This window comes from Tubulanus polymorphus, chromosome 6 (assembly GCF_964204645.1).
Source record: "Tubulanus polymorphus chromosome 6, tnTubPoly1.2, whole genome shotgun sequence".
NCBI lineage: Eukaryota > Metazoa > Nemertea > Palaeonemertea > Tubulaniformes > Tubulanidae > Tubulanus > Tubulanus polymorphus.
Genome location: NC_134030.1, coordinates 12,690,296 through 12,717,759, shown reverse-complemented (window position 1 = coordinate 12,717,759; position 27,464 = coordinate 12,690,296). Strand labels below are relative to the sequence as shown.

Genomic DNA, 27,464 nt, shown 5'->3' with positions numbered 1-27,464 from the left:
GGCAAAGATGATATAATAAGGTTATGCTAATTACCCATGCCCTTGGAATTGCAAATTTTATCAAATTTTATCCAGCAAAAACAAAACCAAAACAAATCCAATTTTATTTTGTTTCATTTGAAAAACTGCAAATCCAATTCTTTTTTATTCCCCATTCAAAATGAGACAAAGTCAAAAGTAAATTGGTTTGATTCAAACCAATTTACTTAGTAATTGTTCCAGCCATTTGCCTGGCTGTGTTACAAGCTTGTACTGTGTAAATCATATTGAAGCAAAGAGAGTATTTTTGTCACATTTAACCACAAATTGTATCATTTAATGAAAGGCGAATATGATAGGCTGGCTTAGTGCTCCCTCATGCTCTTGCCTAGTATGTTCTTCAAACTCTAGAGTTCACAGATTATCCCTCAGTATAAATGCTTATTTAAATTTCAAGTATACTGCTCACGTTCGGTTTTGTGACTGATCAGTGACTGATTAACTGAGGATGACTGTACCAATTAAATGTGTTTGCCATTGCGAAATTCATGTTCTTTGTTGCACGAAAATAGTCAGTGAACCTATTGCTTATCCATTTTCTTCTTACATTACTTATGTGGGTTTAGTTAACTCACTCATGCAACGATAATCTCATCCTCAACAATGACGCTTCTAAATTCATTAATACAACTACTAATATTTCATAGAAGGTCGAATCCCATCTTTAAGCTCAAATTTGTCAAAGGGCATAACCCACTTAATCCACTTGGGAGAGGAATGCATATTAATTACCAATCGCAGGTGTAGCGGAAATTTTTGATAAATGATATCTTAATGATGCATTCTGAGGTGATCTTGTTACAGATTCTTTGATGACGATGGGAATTAGACCCCTCCAAGTTATATACACCCCACACCGCACCTGAGCAGGCTCAACCCTTCAGCAGTTCACATTACTGAAATTCAGACAGAAATATTTTAGGCTTGCTTTCTTGGCAAATGCCCCTCGTCACATGCACTCTATATTGTACAAGGATAGTCATATTGAGGTCTTTTTAGCCTACTTTGGACCAGTCCCAGCGGGCATTTGCGTTCACTTTTCGTCCGTCCATCTGTTCATCCGTAGATGGAATCCAGTTATTCAGGGAAGTTTTAAAGATATTTCAATGTAATGTCTTTATATTTGGGTTACACATGTATCCACCCTAGACATATCTTCAGCCCAAAAACTTGCCGTGTCAGATTCAAGATGGCCGACTGGCACCATTGTTGTTAGCCAAAATCAGCACTTTTTACACGTTTTTGAACTTTTTGATGGAAATTTTGAATACGCCTTGATCAATTACCTTGATCTTTCGTCTATATTTGTATCCCCAAAGGGCCCATCAGCTCAAGAAAAATTGGGTCGATCGGACTCAAGATGGCCATCCTATGACCTTTTTAGTGCCCAAAATCAGCATTTTTTACACATATTTCAAATTTTGAAGACGCTTTGATCAAGTATCTTGATCTTTCGTATGTATTTGTATCCCCCTAGGGCCCATCACAGCGTAAGATTGGGTCGTTCGGACTCAAGATGGTCATCCTGTGACCTTTTTTGTGCCCAAAAATGTCAATTTTGGCCCGAATTCTGAGTTCTGTAGCTTTCTACTGGTTTGCCATTTTTCATTGAAATTTGTGGTGGCTATTCTATGGAAAGCGATCTTCAATACCTGAGATCGGTATATTTGATCAGCCAATTATCACTCAATTGGCGGCCATCTTGGTGTCATCAGTACTCACAAAAATTGGCCTTATCAGAATCAAGATGGCCGACTGGTGGCAATTGTTGTTTGGTGAAACCAGCACATTTTCACAGGGACTTGTCACAATTGATAGTGAATGAATAAAACCAATATCAATGACCAGGTCCACTATCCCTGTATAATATAAAAAACAAGGGTGGCAACAAATTTTCAATCTGACAATGACTTCTCCACTTCAATCGACTGTAATTCCAAAAATTCTCAACCGATTCACATGAAATAAGCTTTAATACAACCTAGAAGACTTTCTGCTTCCAACGAGCCTTTAACCACCACTCTAGGACAATTATCTCACAACGAAATCACCGTTTTTTGACGAGAGATAGCTCAAATTGGAGGTGTACCGATTCTATGGTGGACAGCAAAATGGTCGTATTTTTCACTTCAAACGATGATTTCTATGTGAAATCTTAGAGATAACCCCAACAAACCATACATTTTTTAAAACTACGCGGTCATACCTGTACGCTTATCTCATTTATTTGTATAATCCACGCGATGGGTGAGCTCGCAAGCTCAAAATCGAACAAATATACGAAAAAGTCACCTCGCACTATCGCGCTGGCGGCCATTAATCACGTGACGTGCAGGTTCGGGCTATGTTAATAGAACCGCGACAAGTCTACGTCTGTAGACTTGAAAAAAGGAAATATTTGCTAATAATACCACCCCTCAGACGAATGTTGCACTATATTTTCATAATACGGATATTTTATTAATTAACAGAACTTTTAATAAATTTTGTAATGTTTTTCGAAATCTCTAAGCCAATCAATGCGCGTGAAATATTTAGCCCGTTACTACGATATCACGTGATTAATGGCCGCCCAGTTGATGACAAGTTGAACGCCGTGTTCGTCCTCATTTTCGATTTTGAGCTTGTGAGCTCACCCATCGCGTGGATTATACAAATAAATGAGATAAGCGTACAGGTATGACCGCGTAGTTTTTAAAAATGTATGGTTTGTTGGGGTTTTCTCTAAGATCTCACATAGAAATCATCGTTTGAATTGAAAAAAACGACCATTTTGCTGTCCACCATAGAATCGGTACACCTCCATTTTGAGCTATCTCTCGTCAAAAAAAGGTGATTTCGTTGTGAGATAATTGTCGGAGAGTAGTGGTTGTAGGCTCGTTCGAAGCAGAAAGTCAACTAGGTTGTATTAAAGCTTATTTCATGTGAATCGGTTGAGAATTTTTGGAATTACAGTCGATTGAAGTGGAGAAGTCATTGTCAGATTGAAAATTTGTTGCCACCCTTGTTATTTTATTATACAGTTGCAGGGATACTGGTACCCCCATCATTGGTCTCATCCATTATCAGTCGTGACAAGTCCCTGTGCACATTTTACACATTTTTAGGATCAGCTGTGTTGATCTTTATAGAATGCTTCTGAGAGTAACTTTCTGTTAGCTCTTGGTGGCACAAATTGTAACCACTCGATATAAACAGCTGATATTTTCTCATTAGGAGGGAAAAAGGGTTGAAATTGAAATGGAAAGTTTCGTCCATCAGTTCTAAGCCGTTCGCAAGTACTGGGAGAAAATGAGAGCAAAATTTCAATGAACTTTTTTCCCCATTCTACCTATCTTTGCTTGACCTTGTTTCTTGGTAATTACATCATTGGGGAATCCCTTCAGCGTCCAAGTGTAATATATGTAGAACAAACATAGTACTGATTGTACAGTATTACCTGTCTATAGTGAACGCTTGGGGTTCCGGAAAAAATGTTCGCTATAGAGAGGTGTTCACAAAATATAGGTAGCCCATAGTTGCATCATGCCATCTACCAGCAGTTTGATTAACTACTCCCAATATGAAAAATTATTCAATACATTCAAAATTCAAAATGATGAAAGGATACTTAATTAAGCTTAAATTGAATTTTTGTAAATCCTTCTGATTTAAGAAAATTTAGTCAATACATTGCTACTTCAGTATGATCAAAGTATTCATTAAAAAACAATAACTGTCCATTCATAATCATAGTCACCAATTAACCTAATTAGACTATTCAAGACAATTAGCTATTGAATGACCATGGTTTATATTCATATGGTATATGAAGAACACCTGCACTGATAACAATGTGTCTATTAGCAAACTGACTATCTAGACATTATGGGATGGGACCATTGTTCATTAAAGAGAGGTAAAATGCTCATTTGGTACCAGAAAAAGTGTTCACTGTTCACTATAGAGAGGTGTTCACTAAATGGAGGTTCTGTTTACTTGAAAATGAGTAAGGAAAATTGGGTTCCGGCAAAAAAGTGTTCACTAAGTGAGGTTTTACTGTACTGCCATGTGCTAGTGAGTCCTGGGGAAAACCTCTTACCAGTATATCATCGTAGTTGAATACGCTTACTACACAGTGGTGTTGTGCACCAAAATTCCATCTTATATGTAAGTGCAAATCCCAGAACATACTGATTTTTTGTGATCAATAGTGATCAATAATGAAATGTGCTCAGTTGATCCTACTAGACCCGAGGTCCTTTATTGAGGGTGTCGATGGAAATTTTGAAAACGCTTTGATCAAAGGGTCCATTGCATTAGCATTTAAGAGAAATTTGGTCGATCAAACTCCAGATGGCCATCCTGTGACCTTTTTAGTGCCCAAAAATGTCAATTTTGGCCTGAATACTAAGATCTGTAGCTTTGACCTGTGAAATTAGTGATGGGTCTTCTGACTATGGAAAGGGATATTAGATGTATCATACAGGTATTTTTGATCACCCAATTATCACGCATTTGGCGGCATACGTAGGTGGAAAAAGGTTTTTTGAGGAACATATCAACAGTTTTTAACTTATTGTCTTGATATTTGATTATTATCAGCACTGTCATAGGATACATCTCCTCACGTTGAATTGTGATCACCAAATTCTTAGTTTTTATCACCTGGGGGAGTTAAATATTTAATAATATACACTTCTTCTATTTATATTGGTACCTGTGCATATTTTGTAATCCACAATCAGTTGCAAAGTTGTTGGTCATATCATGATCTCTGATTGTGGTGAATTTCAAGGTCATTGATTTCAGTATATGGTCACCAGGGAGAGTCCAATATTGAAACTTTTAGATTGTTGGGTATTTGAAACCACATCCCAAGTAGGTATGGTGTCCCTGAACCCCTACGTAGTTGATGGGCCAATATGTAGATCTGATACCCGATTCAACCACCAGACAAAGCGTTGTTGTACAAGTATGATTTTATTTTTACATGGCCAGTCTTAGGAACTTTTCAAAAGGAGGAGGGATTGTTTATAACCACCAATGAGGCATTAAAACAGGCATATTGGCATTACAATTCAAAACTCTTAACGAAAATCTGAACACTAAAATATCTGTTTGAAAACATTTAGAAGTCTTCTCTGATGAGTTAGCCGGATCAGTAGTAGTTTGTATGAACTTGCTGTATCGTCTTTTGTTTCACTTCTGGGTTTATTTTACAATGAAAAATGTATTCGATTCCTGTAAAATTTTTAGTTCATTTGGTTCTTGGGAGGAAGTATATTATTTTTCAGTTTTTGAAAGGTTTGGATAAAGTTGCTTTTTCTCAAATCGGGGTCATATGCATGGATAACTGTGAAATGGTAATTAGCCATACAATTTAATTCTATTCAGCCCATCAAATTGAATCTAATTCAATTTTATTCCACATAATGCAGCGAAAGGAAATTTCTGAAGTTCTTATTCCTGCCAACTGCATGTCTGTGTTAATTTCGAACTTGATGGTATTGCCAGGCTCTACCATGGCTTGAAACCTTGTCTGATAATTACCAGTGCCCATCTAGGCCTTTGTGCGCACCTTGATTTCATCATTAGCTTATCACAAAATCCGTTTTCTTTGAATCTGGGCTATTCTATTTGTAATTATCTGGGAATTTGTCCTAGTGATTATACAACAGGCACTCTGATTTGTGCAGCACATTTTTTATGGCATAGATGCATAATCAGGTAGGGGATCGTATCCTTGCAGAGCATCGATGCCATCAGGTTGGTTTATCACTCTTTATTCATAGGCTTGTGATCGATTGTGCATATACCTTTGTTCGCTTCACTGCTTGGGCTTGCTAGCGCTTTTGTTGCGGTTGAATAGTGTGAACAGTTGGTAGGAGTATTTGATGGAATAAATGTTCTGTGTGTCTTTGCTGCTCTAGTGGCAGTTCTAGGGCCGGGCATATAGTTTTTAGAATGGCCATGATTAAAGCCAATTGAGGCATTGCATGATGGTTATATCTAGGACTCAGTTGGGGAACTTTTTGTTTGTGGACATAGTTGCAGGGATTTTCTTCAGACTTCACATCATGAGGTGGGTAGCTAGATAAATCGGGAGAGTGACTAATTGACTGATTTTACTTCAAAACTTCCAGATTCGCCATAGAATTATGAGCTAGAAGTTGAAATGATTTTTATGATGTTATGATGTAATGTGAATAATTTTTTGCACCATCAATTTTGCAGAGATGCATCGATTTTAGAAATATTTGCCATACTTTTTTGTGTATTCTAATTGCATGTATTGAGTTTTTTGCTAACTGAGCTTCTGTTTTGTTGACCTTATAAAGCTCGCTCGTGGGATTATTATGGTAAGTTTCTTGCCATATGATATGTTGTTTGAAACTGAATTAGATAGTGATTTATTGACTCAATGTGATGATATGTCTTAATGCAGCAGTAAGTGGATATTCTGACCCTTCTAACACTACAATACTTCTTACTTTTTATAAACGTCTGCTATGAGTGGCTGCATTTGTGGATAGTGATGATCATGAATTACGATGAATAAATAAAGATAAATTCATTCATTCATTCTGTGGATTCAATTGGTGGTATCTACACTGTAGCTGATTTCTACTTAAGTTAAAACTTCAATAAGCAAGTGATGTTTAGAAGATATGAATTGTTCCATTGGTTTTCTTGCAAGCCCATCTTGCTATCACAGGGATTGATAACTTGCTTGGGGAGTCGATAACTTTCATTAGACACTTTTCTTGGGCACTGATAATTACATAAATTTGATGCGTGATAAAATCTAGGTTCCTTCCGTATATTGGCTATATTGGTTGTCATTTTTAGCTCACTTGGGACTTTAGTCCCAGCGGGCTATTGCGTTCACTTTTCGTCCGTCCGTCCGTCCGTAGACGGAATCCAGTTATTTTGGGAAGTTTTGAAGACGCTTCAAGGTAATGTCTTGATATTTGGTTTATACATGTATCTACCCTAGAAACATCTTCAGCCCAAAAACTGGCCCTGTCAGAACCAAGATGGCCGACTGGCAGCCATTGTTGTTTGCCAAAATCAGCACTTTTGACACATTTTTGAACTTATTGAGGGAAATTTTGAAGACGCCTTGATCAATTACCTTGATCTTTCGTATATATTGAACCCCCCAGGGCCCATCAGCATAACAAAAATTGGGTCGATCGGACTCAAGATGGTCGTCCTAGGACTTTTTAAATGCCCAAAAATGTCAATTTTGGCTCGAATTCTGAGTCCTGTAGCTTCCTACTGGTTTGCCATTTCTCATTGCAATTGCTGATGGGTATTCTTTGGAAAAGGATGTTTTATACCTGAGACAAGTATTTTTGATCAGCCAATTATGACGCAATTGGCGGCCATCTTGGTGTCATTAGTTCCATTCGTAGGTGGGAAAAAGTTTTTCGACATTATATTGATACCTAAGCATATTTTGTTACAACAATGAATTAAAAAGTTGTAGCTTACGTGTTCTATCACGCAGCTCACGCCAACCTTGGTTGAGCGTGCGTGATCAGTCTTGAAATTTGTATTCATGGGCTGCATAGTGCTGATGACAATTCAATTCATTCTTTATTGACACAATTAAAATTTAACAATAAAACACTTTCACGTTTTTAGAAATTCTTTTAATTTTCTTTTACTTTCATTGGGTGCTTGCATTAGCGGCCATTTGAAAAAATCTTCGTAGGAACATTTATACGTTTTCAGTTTATCTATCTGCTCTATCTATCTTTCAGTTTATCTAAAACCTATGCTAAAACTTAAAACTGCTTTTTTGTAAAATAAATTCTGAATTGAATTGGCTGGTTTGACTGGTTCCCTGTCTCTTTGGAGGGCCAGGGGGCGATAGTTTATGGTGGCATTAAACATTATCTGATGATCGTAGTGGATTGTCATTTGAAGGAAATGCAACTTATTTTTGCTTTATGTCTTTATGTTTTTATAAGAAAAATCGTGCTCCTATCAATTTTCATGTTCGCTTTTCTTCACCTGAAGTCACTCACGTTAGTCATATTTTTTTCTTTCAGCTGTAAATTTTTCTACAGCCAAATTATTTCAGCACAGTCTTCATAAGTAATCTAGCAATTATCTATGATAGATTCCGAAAAGACACCGCCATATTCAAATAACGACCATCTAAAAGCTAGCACTTACTTGGTCCACGTCTACAATAAAACCATTCTGATTCCCAGTCCCCGGGTGTATGATAGTAATAGGGGTAATGGGCTTTGAGGCCAAAGGTCGAACGGTCGAGCTCATTAAAAAACAAAACATTAAAAGTAATTAAAAACTATAATATATAAGTAATATATAACTATAATATATATATTCATAACCGTGTGCATTTTATATTAAAACTAAATATTTATTCTAAGATATCAATAATTTAAAAAGCATATTGTATTAAATCAATTGGTCGCTCATAAAAAATGAAAAACATGAAAATAACAATAATTTCTACTTGAATTACTCGCGAAACTCATAAAAAATGAAAAATAATTCTCGCATGCTCGAATTTATTTTTCATTTTTACTCGCTAGAAAAAAGTGTGAGTAAAGTGTGAGTGAAATAATTCATAAATCATTGAATATTTATATTTATATGCGTTGGATTCATTTTAATAAAAGTTTTGTTATTAAAATGAAGACAGAAGAAGAACCCAACTTTAAAATCGAAATCAATGAAACCAATAAATCATTTTCACAGTTTTACATTAAAAATTATATTTCAGCAACAAATTTAGTGTCCGCAAGACATTATAAAATCGATAATATTACTATGATTAATCAAATATTATCAAATGAAACATATTTAATTATTGAACTAGTAGATACTTTTGATAATGGCGTTAAAAATCCTAAATTGTTCAATACAGTTTTTAACTTTAAAGGAACTTTAGGTGAAAACATAATTAATATTCTTAAAACTCCTTTCAATGAAAGAAATGATGATATAATACTTTCAAAAGATTACAATGATTTGATTGACTTAAGAATTGAAAGAAGACAATTATATTATTTCAATTTTGATAATAAACAAATTATCTATAATGAAAATTCATCAAATATTGGAATTCAATGTGAATTAGATAATGAAAAATCATTTAAAGATATTGCAGTTCAATGTAAATTAGATGATGAATTTAGAAAATTCAATCCTAATGAAAAAGTGCATTGTTATTGCGGAGGTAAATATTTAAAATCACATAAATCAAAGCATTATGAAACAATTAAACATAAAAACTGGTGTAAAGAGTAACAATTCTACATTATAATCATTGAATTGAGTTAAAAGATTTAAATATCTAATAGACTGTTAAAATGATAAATTGTTTGACAGTTGAAATGATAAATTGTTTGACAGTTGAAATGATAAATTGTTTGACAGTTGAAATGATAAATTGTTTGACAGTTGAAATGATAAATTGTTTGAAATGATAAATTGTTTGACAGTTGAAATGATAAATTGTTTGACAGTTGAAATGTTAAATTGTTTGACAGTTGAAATGATAAATTGTTTGACAGTTGAAATGATAAATTGTTTAACAGTTGAAATGATAAATTGTTTGACTGTTGAAATGATAAATTGTTTGACAGTTGAAATGATAAATTGTTTGACAGTTGAAATGATAAATTGTTTGACTGTTGAAATGTTAAATTGTTTGACAGTTGAAATGATAAATTGTTTGACAGTTGAAATGATAAATTGTTTGACAGTTGAAATGATAAATTGTTTGACTGTTGAAATGTTAAATTGTTTGACAGTTAAAATGATAAATTGTTTGACAGTTGAAATGATAAATTGTTTGACAGTTAAAATGATAAATTCTTTGACAGTTGAAATGATAAATTGTTTGACAGTTAAAATGATAAATTGTTTGACAGTTGAAATGATAAATTGTTTGACAGTTAAAATGATAAATTGTTTGACAGTTGAAATGATAAATTGTTTGACAGTTAAAATGATAAATTGTTTGACAGTTGAAATGATAAATATTTTGACAGTTGAAATGATAAATATTTTGACAGTTGAAATGATAAATTGTTTAACAGTTGAAATGATAAATTGTTTGGCTGTAAATTTAATTGTTATTTGATTTAATCATTTAAAAGTTTAATATTTTTAAAATGATTATAAAATATTTAATTAAAAACTAGCAAATATTTTATAAACTGTTTAATTTTTCTCTTAAATAAATGGATGGTTTCATTCCAACTGGGAAAAGTGATTTGAAACATTATTTAGTTGCTGGAGGTTTAATATTGGCGGCATTATACTTTTACTATGAAAATATTTCAAAAGATTTGATGAATGAAAATAATAAATTGAGTAAAAAATTAAAGAAGTTAAATGGAAACAATCACAGAAATAAAAAGAATAAAAAAGTTAATGATTTAAATGATTTGGAGGATTAAAACAGCATCTTTTAATTTCATATATTTTGACTATAAAAATGAGTGAAAATATATTAAACTTATTACATCTAATATATAAAAATCAACAGAATATTAAATCAATTATTATGCTTACAGGTTTATTTTCATTCTCAGTTTATACTATAAAACAGTTGTTAGAATTCTATGATTGCTGTAAAATTAGATACACTGAATTAATAGAAAATATGAATTATATTTCAGATAGATTGAATAATATTAAGTGTTGTGAAATTTGTAATAAAAGATATAAAAATAAAAAGAGTTTGAGAAAGCATAAATATATTCATGAATTAGATGATAAACTGTATAATTCAAATTGAGAATAAGACTGTTAAATTGGTTGAAAATATAAAAATAGATAATATTATAACTATTTCAATATTTAGATTAATAATTTATATTTATGATTTTTATAAAAACTAATTTATATATCTATGTACTAGACGTACGAGTAAGAAAGTAAGATTCTTGCCAAGAAAGTAAGAATCTTGGATTCTTACTCGTACGTCTAGTACATAAATAGTTTTATCATATATATTTCTGTTTCAATATCTATTTATCTAACAGATTTATTATAAATATTTGGAAAAGTATAAATCATATTCAATTATGTATTTACATTTATCATTAATAAAAGAGGATTACAATGAACCCGCTAGATTGTTTAACTGTTTAAGTATTAAATTGTGTATATTGTGTATTCATAAACTAAATGAAATAAATCACGAATAAGACTGTTAAATTAGTTGAAATGTATGAAATATTGTATGAAATATTAGTTTACCAAAAAGGGGGTTGAGGTATCAATGTATCAAATACGTATTAAATACGTATCAAATACATATTAATGGTATTAAATACATATTATGCTTTATTTCTGAAAATGAAGTAACAGAAGTAATTTATGTTTTAATTCATTCAAGTATGATATTGTAAATTCTTTACATTTGACTAGGATAATACAAGAGTGATATTAGTTAGTTGGCTTATTCAATAAGAGAAACAATGAAATAATACAAGAGTGATACTAACAGTTAAAGTTATTGAATTTCTTGTTAAATCTATTTTAATTCTAGTCAATTCTTGTTAACCAATAGCGCGAATAGAAATCAAAAAGATTTAAATAAAAAAACTAAGTTCAATAAGTTAGTATTAGATAAAGTAACTTATTGTTTTTTTATTTAAATCTTTTTGATTTCTATTCGCGCTATTGGTAAGTTGGTAAGTTAATAAGTTTAATATATTTTCACTCATTTTTATAGTCAAAATATATGAAATTAAAAGATGCTGTTTTAATCCTCTAAATCATTTAAATCATTAACTTTTTTATTCTTTTTATTTCTGTGATTGTTTCCATTTAACTTCTTTAATTTTTTACTCAATTTATTATTTTCATTCATCAAATCTTTTGAAATATTTTCATAGTAAAAGTATAATGCCGCCAATATTAAACCTCCAGCAACTAAATAATGTTTCAAATCACTTTTCCCAGTTGAAATGAAACCATCCATTTATTTAAGAGAAAAATTAAACAGTTTATAAAATATTTGCTAGTTTTTAATTAAATATTTTATAATCATTTTAAAAATATTAAACTTTTAAATGATTAAATCAAATAACAATTAAATTTACAGCCAAACAATTTATCATTTCAACTGTTAAACAATTTATCATTTCAACTGTCAAAATATTTATCATTTCAACTGTCAAAATATTTATCATTTCAACTGTCAAACAATTTATCATTTTAACTGTCAAACAATTTATCATTTCAACTGTCAAACAATTTATCATTTTAACAGTCAAACAATTTATCATTTCAACTGTCAAACAATTTATCATTTTAACTGTCAAACAATTTATCATTTCAACTGTCAAACAATTTATCATTTTAACTGTCAAACAATTTAACATTTCAACAGTCAAACAATTTATCATTTCAACTGTCAAACAATTTATCATTTCAACTGTCAAACAATTTATCATTTCAACTGTCAAACAATTTAACATTTCAACAGTCAAACAATTTATCATTTCAACTGTCAAACAATTTATCATTTCAACTGTCAAACAATTTATCATTTCAACAGTCAAACAATTTATCATTTCAACTGTCAAACAATTTATCATTTCAACTGTCAAACAATTTATCATTTCAACTGTCAAACAATTTATCATTTCAACTGTCAAACAATTTATCATTTTAACAGTCTATTAGATATTTAAATCTTTTAACTCAATTCAATAATTATAATGTAGAATTGTTACTCTTTACACCAGTTTTTATGTTTAATTGTTTCATAATGCTTTGATTTATGTGATTTTAAATATTTACCTCCGCAATAACAATGCACTTTTTCATTAGGATTGAATTTTCTAAATTCATCATCTAATTTTCATTGAACTGCAATATCTTTAAATGATTTTTCATTATCTAATTCACATTGAATTCCAATATTTGATGAATTTTCATTATAGATAATTTGTTTATTATCAAAATTGAAATAATATAATTGTCTTCTTTCAATTCTTAAGTCAATCAAATCATTGTAATCTTTTGAAAGTATTATATCATCATTTCTTTCATTGAAAGGAGTTTTAAGAATATTAATTATGTTTTCATCTAAAGTTCCTTTAAAATTAAAAACTTTATTTAACAATTTAGGATTTTTAACGCCATTATCAAAAGTATCTACTAGTTCAATAATTAAATATGTTTCATTTGATAATATTTGATTAATCATAGTAATATTATCGATTTTATAATGTCTTGCGGACACTAAATTTGTTGCTGAAATATAATTTTTAATGTAAAACTGTGAAAATGATTTATTGGTTTCATTGATTTCGATTTTAAAGTTGGGTTCTTCTTCTGTCTTCATTTTAATAACAAAACTTTTATTAAAATGAATCCAACGCATATAAATATAAATATTCAATGATTTATGAATTATTTCACTCACACTTTACTCACACTTTTTTCTAACGAGTAAAAATGAAAAATAAATTCGAGCATGCGAGAATTATTTTTCATTTTTTATGAGTTTCGCGAGTAATTCAAGTAGAAATTATTGTTATTTTCATGTTTTTCATTTTTTATGAGCGACCAATTGATTTAATACAATATGCTTTTTAAATTATTGATGTCTTAGAATAAATATTTAGTTTTAATATAAAATGCACACGGTTATGAAAATATATTATAGTTTTTAATTACTTTTAATGTTTTGTTTTTTAATGAGCTCGACCGTTCGACCTTTGGCCTGAAAGCCCATTACCCCTATTATGTAGACAACACCGATCTCTTAGCTCTTTAAAAAGTAATCAGTTCGATTAATTCTACTTCAGAAATACAAAACCATCAAGCTTTCAGTACACCCATGTCAGCAAGCCCATTTTTAGAATTTCTATCTTGTTAGGTAATTTTTCTCACCTATCACATTTTCATGAAAGCAAAAGGCATAAATCAAAGCCATCACTCATCATACAACATCTTGAATGAATTCCAATACAGAGACTCAATTTACCTACTAGCCCTCTATCCGCCTGCATCTACGCTGGCTACTAATTCTCACGTTGCCAAAATCTGCCCTAGAATACTCATCTGCTACATAAAAATTTGGATTCTAACCCATTACCTCAGAAAAAATGGACATCCATGTTACATCTAATTTGAAATTCTCGAGTATTTGGGGTATTAGCATGACAGAACTGAGGGTAGGCGTAGTTGGGATGAAATTTTGGGGACAAAAGGTCACGATTTTGGTAGCCCATTGCATTCCCAAAACCTGGACAATTTCTACATAACAACACAAACTGCTATTTAATCAGCTATTTGATACCATAATAGGTGAGTATTTTTCCTTGAAATAAATTTTTTGATGAGTAATATACACTACATACAGGAATCCCTGATTGCTTATGGGTAAATTTCATTAATTTTCATTATTTGTTGATATCTGTGTGTTAACTTTTAACAATGGATCAATAGATTACCGGTATGCGACTTACTGTCACTGAGCATGTTTCGAATATCCGCATAAATTTTGAAGATAAGTTGTGTTGCCTAAGCTTATGAATAGTGCATTCCTTACAGACAAGTGCTAGAAATTGCACTTGGAAATTATGATTCTGTTGAATATCATCAGGCTGTATATCATAGTCTTGATATTTCCTTCAAATACCCTTTCCTTTGGTTTTTTGCCAATGATATCTGAATTTACAATGATTGGCAATGATTTTTCTATACGACCCTCCTGAGAGCACTACGCAATCCAAAGCAGAAATCTGTCATCTTTTCTCTCTGGTGTTCGGCTATGAAAGCATCGGATGCATCGCTGGATCTAGTTTTGGGATTATGGAAGAAATGGAAATCTTGCACTCTCTAATGGTGAGTCCCAACATTTGAGGATCTTTCACTCTTGCTTTCATCGTGGTAGTTGTACGATACACGTAGTTATTGTATTGTTGACTATCCCATAATACTCCTTGGCTACGTGCCAAGGTATGTCAAGAAGTATGTATCAAATTTTGTATTTGTATTTTGTTCGATTGATGCTTCTCCCTAGAGGGCAGCATCGAGGTGGCGAGGGATGAATTCACCTTTTTAGGGCCTGGGAGGACCCCAATCTGTGTTCCTTGTGCTGGTCCAAGTCAGACTTGACGCCATGTTTAAGCTGCACGTTGATCGTTGAATAGTGGAATTATAGGGTGGAATTATCTTGATTGTATCCATACGAAGTTTAATAAAGGTTTGTGTCAACGAATGGTCCATTATAGTCCTTCTAATTTATGTGGAGAGATGCTCTTAACCGGGAAAACTGTGGTCTGTTTTGTGTTATCGTTGACCTACGTGACTGACCTTGCTTGAGCGTTCGCTGCAGGTGCGCCGCTTCAAACATGACTCCTATTGCATAGGAGTCTTGTTAGGCCCTCTGGAATTGAATTGAATTCGACACAGTAATTTGCCTGTAATTTGCGATGAATCTTTTTGAAAATTAGTTTGAAGATTGGGACTGGCGTGATGTCCACCCCTATTGTAAAAAAATGTTATTGTCAATCGAATATGGCTGCCATTCGGGTGGCCATCTTGAATTTCTTTATGCATGATGCAGCCCACAATTCTTGATGTATTTCCACAAAATTTGGTGTGAGAATCGGAGTAGGTAAGCTGTCCATGTCTTTAGTATATGGAGGTCATCGGCTTTCAAATATGGCCGCCAGGTCAGCCATCTTCAATTTCTAACACAACACGGCATGCAATTCTTGATGCATTTTCATGGTGTAAGTATGTATTTTACTAGGTGTAAGAATTTCGGTAGGTGAAATGTCTACCCCTTATTGAAAATTGAGTTCAAGTATGGCCACCAGGGTTGCCATCCATCTTGGATTTCCTTTCTGCATGATGCCTACTCCAATTCTTGATGCATTTTTTCATGTAGTGTGATCTTTGGGGCAGCTAAAATGGGCTTGTCTGTTCATGTTAGGATATATTATCAGAACATTATGAACATTATCGCCACATAGCCTATACCATCTTAACTATTTTAAAACTTGTTACAATGTTACAGTGTAAATCTTTCTGTGATGGGCTGGGACTACGTCATCAATGTTTACATGCCTCATTTGGAGCTTAAATATTGGCAGCTCTCATTTGCCGTAAATTCTGTCAATAGAATATTAAAATTGTTATGAGTAATTAGGGGGTAATTGGAAATTTTAACTAGTATTACGTAAACAACAACACTAGTAGAAATGAATGGCGAAATATATGGTTTTGTTACTGCAGTTCCCCTTTGAGCGTTAGGCCAGACGCCCTAAGGTTTTTTTCAGCTCCCCTTTCTGCAGTGCATGGAAGCCGTGCTCGGACTTTGATCTCAATATTTTGGTGTGAGTCATCTACAATCTCATGAGAGAGGGCTCGATTAGATTCACAGTTATGGGGGCATATCTTGCCCAGCTATGTTTTCATTTCCTACTCCGGAACGAGGCATGAAACAAGGAAAATTTTTCAATCAAAGGGATCTCAATACAGGCTTCCCGCTCATCTGAATATGCAATGCCAGGTGCTTGGGTCATAGACACGGGTGCCTGGACGCAGAGTTCTCACATATCTGTCCAGATATTAGGTCAGGACAGTAGGGTATACATCTGTTAAATCTGTTGTTGTCATGACATTGATCCTGGATAATCTTACCAGGGAAGGGACCATTTCAGAATATGGCAGTAAAAGAAGGGTTAGGTTACCCAATCCTTGGCCCAATCTGTTTTGCATTCCATTCATTAATCGGTTCAAGGTCAGGCTAATCTCGTTTTAGTATCCCGTCAATCGATCATGGGCATAGGGTCCAAAGTTTGTTTGCTGGACATGGTCTCAATTGCTCGGTTGATAGCTCGGTAGGCGCTTCTTTCCTCTCTTCTCCAGCTGATGCGCAATAGTCTCGCCTGAGATTTTCCCTCTTGGAAGGCATTTAATTTATGGGATGTTTTAGGCCAGCTAGGCTCATTGGCTTAGCTGGGATCATTATTATAGCTCAAGGAGTTTATTCTTTTTCGATCGGGCTCAGTAGTATTAGTTTGAAACTTTTTGTGAAGTTTGAGGGTATCACCTCTGAGTTGGATGGACACACTGTGCCCCTCTTAATTGCGATCTATCAGCCCCTCCCATCATCCTTGTGCTGGGCTCTACCAGTCTTCAGTCTTATTCTTGTGAACTACTGTAGTGTAAAAAGATTGCAGATTTCCACCTTGGGTTTTATAGTGCATTTCTAGGAGTCGTTTAAAAAAATCATTGGCAATCAAAGGTAAGTACTATTCCGAAAAACAAAATCTTGTTCCAAAGATTTAAATATTCTAATGACTGGTAAGGTGGTAAGTGCCTTAATTAGATAATCCCTTGCAATATTGGAACTTTCCAATATGTATTTCTCTACACCCGGGGAATTGAATTTTGAAGATATAGCTGCAAAGAATCGTTATAGATTTTCTGGAACTTGGTTATTATTAAGAACCTGAATACTACACGCTGCACAGTTTCATCAAAATCTTTTGACATGGTTAATGATCTATTTGCAGTTGTATACTGCATCAATCCCCAGGAGGGTAATGGCGATATGCCTAAAGGTGTTGGTGTTATATAATCCAACAGCCTGTTGATAGCTTGATGATCCAGTAGATTTTCATGTTCAACATTAGTATATGTTTACATGAAGTTAAATCAACGTTGCTGCTTTAATTATGAAGATATATATTATGATATCTAAAATTCATATGTATTTTTGGTAATATGTATATCTTTATCAAACACATTGTAGGGGGTGTTGATCACCATATTTAGAACCATATCATATGTGTCATGATAATGATTGGAGTGACCCTAAGGTTGTGTGATGCCAAAATTTCAAGCCTCTCAAAAGCTAACCTATGCGCAGTGTGCATGCCAATAACCAAATGTGTTCCGAGAAGTGAAACTGTACCATGTAATTTACAGCTAAATTGAAAGAAATGTTTGCCACATATAACCCACAAATTGCATTGTTTTGTGGAAAGAAGTATAAAGGCTAGCCATAGTGCCCCTTGGGCTTTTCTTCATTTCCAATTATTGTATGGGTTTAAGGCTCAAGTAGCTTGTTCTGAAAGCATATTATTTAGTATTAATCATGTGTCTTTGATGCATGGTAATTGATGCCCGAAATAGGAAAGATGATTATTGAGAAGGATTCATGTGTATTGCGATGGGTCAGGATTCTGATTGACTGCTGCATTAGTATGATTTGCGAGTGTCCAAATCATCTGTTATTAAGAATTTTCTAGACTTACAACCCATTTATTTTCTTCAGCAATCTTTAGTTGGCCTGTTTTGTGGATATATAATTTCAAAAAAACTTTTTGTCCTAGATCTGTTCATATTTAATGTAAATAACGAGGCGAGTAGTACTATATTGGTTAATATTTACCTGATATTTACCTGAGCTTCTATACATTAGTAGCGTAAGCTTGTGCGTCAAATTAATAGTTAGCCTATATAGTACTACTCGTCTTGTTATTTATTCTAAACCCGGTTAACATGGCTACTCTACGAATATTTATTGTAAAATGTATTCCATTTTCTGTGGCTATCACTTAATAGTACTGTCATTTTCATTAAAACACGGTCACATGGTTTTGTTCATTGTTGGTTTTACTTATTTGAAAATGACCTAGTAAGCATTTTGGTTTTGTCCAGTTTATTATGCTTGGCTTCTATATGATAATGTATTTGGCTCTGCATTTACAGTTCCTTACCTACTACCTTTTTGATATCCTTATTTAGAACTTTATACTCTTGGTAGTTCTTAGTGAATGCTTTCATGTGCTTAGCTATTCTAAGGCAAAACGCTACTGGTAGTATTCAAGGAATGGCATAGCTGATATATCTATCAATGTGTATTAGGCCCTATGTGTTTAAAATTTGAAACAAGAACAGAGCGCCACAAGTATGCAAAGTATACATTTTTGTTTGTGCCTACTGTAATCTAAGAGTACTGAGCAATTATGTTCATAGAAAAATGTTTGTTGTACTAAAATTCATCTCAAAATTGTTTTTTTTAAAATTATTATCATTTGAAAAGCAGCTTCCTTCTTTTACATTCATGCATGGTTAATTTATCTTTAAGTAGCATACAAGTATGGTCTTGGTATTGAATACTGACGCAGTAACTTTTCGGGTTAGAATTCAGTTTAAAAAAGAATAATAGCTAATACACCTGTGCAAAGTCACACAATGCCTTCGGGTGCAAAAATGACTATTTTTCTCAACCTAAGATGAAATTTAAATTATTTTTATCTTGTATATATCTCATTCATTTTGCTAGCCATATCGAGGTACAGTTCGCCACGATTTGATTCACCTCGTAGTTTTGAGTGGGATGATGAATTCGGTGAAGGTAGGCCGGCCTTTGCACACTTGTTCTGCTCTGAGGAGTCTGTGTTAGTCTCTGTATTTTTTTCTTTAGCATTGTCGAGTTGTTGTTGATAAAGTTGATGGCTAAGTTTATAGTGATAATGAACCTATAGAATTATGTTATTCATTTTTACTGAGGTCTTTTCCAAAAAGGCCTTGATATTTATATTTATAATTTATTTCCTTGATTCACTTTCGAACACTTCGATGATTACGATGAATATCATCGTACGCAATATTGTAATGGCTAGTGACATATCCGTATCGCATAGCTGGTTACATAACATTTTATCAATGCATGTTCCAAAGACAACCTTATTTAGTATGTTACAAACACCACCGGATAGTGGTGATGTTTTATGACTTCATTCCTCTTCTTGTTTAGATTTGTAGAAATGATATGATTTTCTATTGAATTGACATTCATTATCACAGGGAAACTTTGTATTTCATCATTTACTTTAAAGGCATGCTAAGTTAATATTTTGAGAGTGATGTCAGTAGCCTATATGAAATGTTGTCTCTTGTGTAATCATGTGCTTTTCGCCCAAGCTTTTAGCTATGCTATGTATTTTGATTTGTTCTTGATTTTCACAACCATTCTATATTTATTACAATTTATCCATTGGAAAAAAGACATTGTTGTATAGAAACGAAATAGTCGAGTGCTGGTGATAAAGTGCATTTTCTTAACATACCCATTAACGATTTGAAACAAACTCAATTTCCAAATGCACCATAGGCCTACTGCTCTCCTTCCTAGAGAAATTTTATAAGAACTTTTATACTTCTACTTTTATAAAATCTTACTTGAATTTATTCAGGCTTTTTCTGGAAAAATAGTATGATATCCAAATTTAGGTCAGGACACAATTAGAGTGAAATTGGAGGAAAATCATTTGTAAAGGAGAATTTTTAAGGGGGCTATGAATATTGCCCCTCAGAATATGCAAGATAATTAAGCTAGTGCCCTTAGAAAAAATTATAGAAAACTATCAAATTGATTTAAGTGAATATCTGTGATTAAATCAATTCAAGTTTTTGTTTCAAAATTTGTTATTTCAATCTAAATGTTGGTCCATTGCTAAAGTTCGCTCCACTGTCCCCCCAAATTTTCCACTCTGCCCCCTGAATTTTTGGTAGTTAATGATCTGTGGTTCCTGGTTGTTGAAAGTAACAAATCTGTGCTGCCGAATTAATTAATGATTTCTGTACATTCAGAACGCAATTTATGGTTTACTAAGTCTGCTCATTGGTCCACATATAGTACCACACCTATTTTAATCGCCACGCTGGTTATGTTATGTGGCTGTAAAAGTTCTTTCACTTTTTCTAATATGTGCCCCTTTTCACACCTTGAATGTGACAAAATCTCCAATTTTAAGTATAGTCCTGCTAGAATTTTACCAATAGTTGAGTTAATGAATATCTTGACAGTTTGTGATTAAGAACGGATTTCTTATATTTGAAGATATCAAATTCTACATGTTGAAGCAAAATGAATCAAATTGCTGGAGAGGTCGCATTAAGCTTCATGGTTTTTATAATCCCAAAAAAGTCATTCCAAAAACTAATCCTCACCCAACTTGCTGAAGGGGCTCCCTCAAAAATATGTAGAAGAAATCGAATGTGGACAACCAACTTTCCACTAGCGACTCCTCGCCTGCCATACGTGGAATCCTCGATTGCTACAGTAGTGTTGCAGATACTCCATTGCTTAAAGGCATGTTAAAAACCAGCTACAGGCTGTTTCACGCTGGGCAAATTTCCAACCTTAATGTTTGTTATTTTTTTGCAATGAGCAATAGTTGCTGCATATATATTTGAGCTGTAGCAATGGTTGTGAATGAGTCAAATATATTCTACTATCAAAAATTTAGGAAACCATTTACCATCTTTCATTGGTGAATTTTCCGTATTATTTTTCAAATATGTTACATAATTGAATATGCCTTGTTATCTCCGTTATACCGACATTTTAAACACCCTCTCATTATAGTCCCAGTGGGCTTTTGTGTTCACTTTTTGTCCATAAGAGACTTTGGAATATCTTGATATTTTGGCTTTGACATGCAATACATAAACACATCTGCAGCACAAAAAACTGGCTGAATGGGAATCAATGTGGCTGACTGGTGGCCATTGTAATTCAGAACTTGTGCACATTTGTAGATCAACAGTGTTGATCATGTAGAATGGTAACTCTTATCTTGATGGCAAAAATTGTAACTCCTTGATATACACAGCTAATTTATCGTCATTAGGAGGGTATCGGGGTTGGAATTAATATGGAAAGTTTCATCCATTGGCTCTAGCTCTTGGAGAAAATGAGCAAAATTCCAATGAATTTTTCCCCATTCCACTAATCGATGCTTGACCTTGTTTCTTGATTATGATGAATTTGAAGTTTATTTGTATCCCCTAGGGCACACCATACCAAGAAAAAGTGGGTCACAGGCCTATGGCTTTATACAAAAAAAAGAATTTTTCTGTATTTTAGGCCTGTAGCTTTATGGTTTGTCATATCTATGCTTTTAAATAAACAAACTACTGAAACAAAAAATAATAATCATAGATAAACAATTTGAAAAAAAAACTGGAAAAAATGTAAAATCTTTTTAAGTGTATGCCTACATGGCAATAAAGAAGCATTAGAGAAATCCACTAATCCAATGGGTGAACTAAGGGTTTTGTAGCAGGTAATTCTCAAAATTGTTTATAACTGCGCAAAGCACTGCACTGAAATCACTGCCCAATGGCAGATAACTAGAGACGCATAGGCCTCCTAGCATCTGAAAAGAAATCAAATGCAGAACTATACCACTTGGCTGTTACACAACTATTGAACCAAGAATAATTATGGGTTTCCACTGGCTTAAATTTCAAATGCTCTTAAATTTGCGAATGAATATTGCGAAAAATACATGCAGATGGAGTATGTTCACAAATGATAAATATGGTGCTGATTTGGAATTTGGTTTGTTTGTTATCATCCTGTGTCAAATCTGTCTTTTCTATCAAAAGTACTTGAAAGAGTTGTAGCAGACCAATAACGAAAGTGAAATGTGGTCTCCCGCAGGGTTCCGTTCTGGACCCTTTGCTTTTTTTTTCGGTTGAGAAGATACACGTGCGTTTAGACAGGCAACCAGTCTAGACTCAGAATTTGACAGGCAACCAGTCCATTAGCTGTTACCACAGTCGTTCTCCACTATCCTTCCATTAACACTATTTCACGAAATTCACCGCATTATCCGGATTGATATTTTAATGCGATAATAGAGTCGGCCCCTAATGTTCTCATTCAACGTTGATGGGTTTCGAACCATCTCATTTTCTGACTCACGAGACTAACGTGAGAATCAAGGTGGCGGCCCCATGGTGTGACATGTTAGATAAAAAAAAGCCGGTAAAGCAGCTGCAAAAATACACTATCTTAATGGAAAACAACTCTCTCACCAGTGTAGAATTCACCTAGTGTGTGGATAAAGATTTCAAGCATATTTGTTGCTTGGGTCTTTGATGCCTTTTTTGATTACTTGGAGTACGGATCTGCCTTCCAGAATTCTGCAAAAATCATCAAATTAAAAAGAAATCTTTTCTTATTCCTTCGTTTTTTCATCACAATTTTTCAATAGAAAATTTATTTTGGTTGATACATCTGTCTTGATTTTCAATCTAGTATCTAGTAAATGTTATGTTCATCACAATTTTCAGTCTCATGATGTGCAAAAAAGTTAGTTTTTCTCACTTCTCCCATCATTTGAATAGCGTTCATCACGGCACGAATAATGAATTCTGCTTTTTCTTGCCATGGCTGTAATGAATATCTTTTTATAAATTAAATATTGACATCACCTACCTTTCAAGAACGTTTTAACAACCTCGATTGAAAATTATACTTGAAGTCTGATTGGCTATTATTTTTGGTAAAGAATATTACATTTAATGTTTATTTAATGAAACAAAATTATTTTCTTTCACATGTATCGTTGAACACTTTGTGCATCGACACATAACTTGTTTCTTCACGAAAAATCTTTGAATTCTGATAAGACATAAAAAAGTACCTCCAGTGTTTAGAAAATGTTCATGCATGAGGAAATTTCATCTTTATTTTTTCAATGAAAATAAGACATTTCCAGCTTCAGCATATTCAGTGTCAAAGGTGTGATAAGGTACAAGGTATCTTTTTAGCCAAGATAGTGTTCCTTTCTGGTTGAGGCAGATCCAACATACCGATCAAATCATGAATTACCAGTTGAACGATACTGTTTAGATATTTGCTGGATGAAAGAAATGCTTGAAAAAGTTTGTGTCTGTTTCCATATCAGTACCACCATTCAATTAGGTTCACGGGGTTTCATTTAATGGTGGTTGTGTTTGTTTTTGTCACTTTTATATATAGTCCTCACATTTGATACTGGACATCATACAGATGATGATGCAGACTCACTTGATGTATCCATGCAAACACCACCTGCCAGTAATCAGTCCAAGCCTCTGATGGATGGAGCAAAACAAGCTAGTACACCAGAGGCTGACAAGAGAGAAGAAAAGCAAGAAGGTATGTCTCAAAAATCCAGAAGTGCATTTGGTTACAATTACAGTGATATGCTATCAGCATATCCCATTCTTATTATCCCATTTTACTTGGTAGTGCTGCCTCCCCGTGAACTGAGTGAAGAAGAAAAGAAGCAAATTCTACTGTCTGAAGATTTTTTCAAATTCTTTGATCGTACATCACGCGTAGTGGAACGTGCTCTAACAGAAGAGTTGCCAGATTTCTATGTGGATTACACTGGTAGAGATGGAAAAGATACTGACAGGTAAAATGCTTTTCACGTATGAAATCATTTTTTATAACTCAGGTAGTAGAAATTCTTCAATGATAATTGTTCTACACAGTGAACTGCAAACAGAAGGCTTGAAATCAAATAGGGTATTCTTTGATGAACGCTGGTCGAAACACAGAACTGTCACATGCATTGATTGGTCTACCCAGGTATTTACACTCTTTGAATAATTACTTAAATTCTTTTTAACTCAGCCAATTGTATTTATGTCGGATATTTTTGGATATCTTCTTGTATTTAGTCACTTGGGTACATATGGTACCATGTCATTGAATTATTGGATTTTGCAGTACATGTATCTAAATGAAATCTTGTAACTCATTCTTATTGCTTTCATAACAGTTTCCTGAATTATTAGTTGCTTCGTACAATAATAATGAGGAATCTCCTCATGAGCCGGACGGTGTTACTCTGGTATGGAATCTGAAATTTAAGAAGGATACTCCTGAATATGTGTTTCACTGTCAGGTAGGAAACATCAGGAAATTTACAAGCTATGTTGAATTCATATAGGATTTACTGACAGGTGATTTTGGCATATTCTATTTTCAGTCTGCTGTGATGTCAACATGCTTTGCCAAGTTTCATCCCAATTTAGTGGTTGGAGGGACATATTCTGGTCAGATTGTTTTGTGGGACAACCGTAGTAATAAACGTACTCCAGTTCAGAGAACACCTCTATCAGCAGCTGCTCATACAGTGAGTCAATTTGAATGAAACTTTATCGACTCAAAGGATTCATCCTCACAAGAAAAAGTGATAGATTATGAGAAATAGCTCTTACCCTATTGAATTTCATGGGAATCAGTTGCTTATTTATCAATTTAGTTATTTATTTGTCGTTGGAACTAAATTTCGTTTCGGAAGAACATATGCCCTTTTACGTATATTCATGCTTCACACACGTGCTAGACACATATACTCGCTGCTATGTGATGTATTGATCTTTGCATGTATATGAAAATCATGGCCTAGTTTTCCTGGAAACTGCCAGGGTTTGTGCGGCTGGCCGTAAAAGCAGTGAATTTTATAGAAGGGCAGTAAAATTGGGAACTTGGAAATTGTTCAATTTACGAAAATAAATTGTCTAACACAAACTTCGTACACAGTGTATAGAAATTGTCACACCATGAACGTGGAGAGTGGCTATTTGAGTCAGTGGGGAAAACCCGCTACCATATTCATGATGAATCGTCATGCAGTTGTGTGTGATGGAGATCGTATGGTTTCGTACTTCTGGATTCAATCAAGGGGGGGTATCTTAGGCTTTTTTGATTACTTGGAACACGGATTCTCTTAAATTCTGCCAAAAACTTCATGCTGAGGTTGTAGGCGTATGCGTTTCCATTCTCGAAAAAGACGTTTTTTTCTTGATATTTTCGGCGTCCTTATATTTACTTCGAATACATTCCCTGGGAAAATACACTATAGCCATATTGCTTTTGGCTAGGCAGATAACGCCCGAATCGACTTTTGGTAGGGGCGCCGTAACATAGCGCCATCTGGCGAGACGCCATCATCTTTTTGCTTGGCGCTTGTTCTCTAGAGAACGTGTTTCGGCAGTGCTCGTAAATCGGTTAAAATTCTTCGTGTTGGATCGGACATCCGTTCTAATTGATATAAGAAACAGACATAAGAGTGATTGATCTCGGAATAGAAGTCGAACTTCGGGTGAGATCGTTTTTAATTTATGCGCATTTCAACATTTTGCCACCGGTTTTCTACTTCCGGTTTCGCGGGAGCGCCGTGCTGTTTTCTTAGCGGCTCCTCCCGCCTCATATATTTAATAATTATCATTCAACGTAATTTATTTCCGTCTCATCATTCACGAAAATTAATAATCTGTACTAAAAATCGTATCAATAATTAACCCTTCATTTCAGCTTATTTTAGGGTTTAACATGTCGGATCACGACGTCTCCAGTTCCCCTAGGGGACCGAGATTTAAACGTTTGGGCAAGGTTGATACACCTTCTAAGACCCCAGCGTCCTCATCGGGCAAGGTTGATACACCTGAATGCCCGGATACTCGGAAACAGGGCAATGATCCGGGACGATCCGTGTCTAGGTCCAGGTCCCGATCGTGATTTAGTCGGTCCGACTCTTCGTCTCCTACTAGACGTAGGCACCAGCGCTCTAATAAAAAACGACGTCGTTCACCGTCTGACCCCAGCTCTGGGTCAAGGTATCGTTCTAGGTCCCGTTCTAGAGTAAGTCGAACCTATTCTCCGTCACCTACCAGGCGTAGGCACAAGCGTGCTCATAAGCAACAACGTCGTCGCTCACGTTCTAGATCACCGGCTGGTGAGCCGTCTGACTCTAGTGACATCAAGAATATGCTAGCAATATTCTCGCAGGAGATCGCTTCACTTAAGGAACAACTAAAAGGTAAGGAAACCCCGGGCCCCAAGCCTCCATCAGTGCCAACAGGGCTGTCCTGCAACCCAACAGATGGGTTGGTGTTGGATGATGTCAACGATTTTTCTGACGAGGAAAAATCTCATGATCCAGAAGATCCTGGTCTATCCAGGGACGGAGACATGCACAGATCGTGCTCTCCGTCACCATCCACAATGGAAGAGACGGGAGACATTCCATTCAAGGACTTAGTAAAAGAAGTTTTCTCCCGGTACGGAGGTACCAAGGCCAAACCTAAAACAACCCAGCCTAGAGGGTCGGCCGCCAAAATCTTCAGTCCATCCGATGACACCGAAGAGTTAGTTTTAGCACCACATTCTGCGTATAGAGAAGAATGGCGTGAGACTTTGGACAAGACACTGTGGGGTGGTAAGCGTACAGACAATACTTGGTCTTATCCTCCATTAGAGGCAGGCATGAAGGATTCAAAATTTTTCTCTCCGTTGTATCCTCCCATATCGGGGTACAAGACGTATTATTACGCCACACCAGGTGCTGATGATCCCGGATTCAAACCACACTTTGAGTTAGACTCCGATGGGTCAACCACGATAGGACTACCCAAAAAACCACCGCCCTCCTACACTTTACCAAAACAAGCAATGGGAGCGTTGAACCAATTAGCTCGTAGCATTTGTCAAATCGCGTCTTTCCAAGACATTTCACTGGTTGCCATGCATGGCGAGTTAGAAAAAGTAAAGTCTCAACTAGTCCAGGATAATCCGGATCCAGAGACAATGTCCGAACACGTGGCGACCATAG

At 34.4% G+C, this 27,464-nt stretch overlaps 1 protein-coding gene across 2 annotated transcripts in view; it reads left to right on the top strand.

Annotated features, from left to right (window-relative positions):
• The window catches only part of LOC141907641 (cytoplasmic dynein 1 intermediate chain 1-like), a 55,933-nt gene that overhangs the window by 12,656 nt on the left and 15,813 nt on the right, over positions 1–27,464 (top strand). The window contains exons 5-10 of one of the 2 annotated variants that reach the window (XM_074797354.1): positions 6,360–6,380; positions 23,837–23,995; positions 24,089–24,257; positions 24,337–24,433; positions 24,627–24,752; positions 24,837–24,983. In XM_074797354.1, the coding sequence (XP_074653455.1) occupies positions 6,360–6,380; positions 23,837–23,995; positions 24,089–24,257; positions 24,337–24,433; positions 24,627–24,752; positions 24,837–24,983 (719 nt within the window). The remainder of the gene's footprint in view (positions 1–6,359; positions 6,381–23,836; positions 23,996–24,088; positions 24,258–24,336; positions 24,434–24,626; positions 24,753–24,836; positions 24,984–27,464) is intronic. The other variant, XM_074797355.1, reaches the window with a different exon arrangement.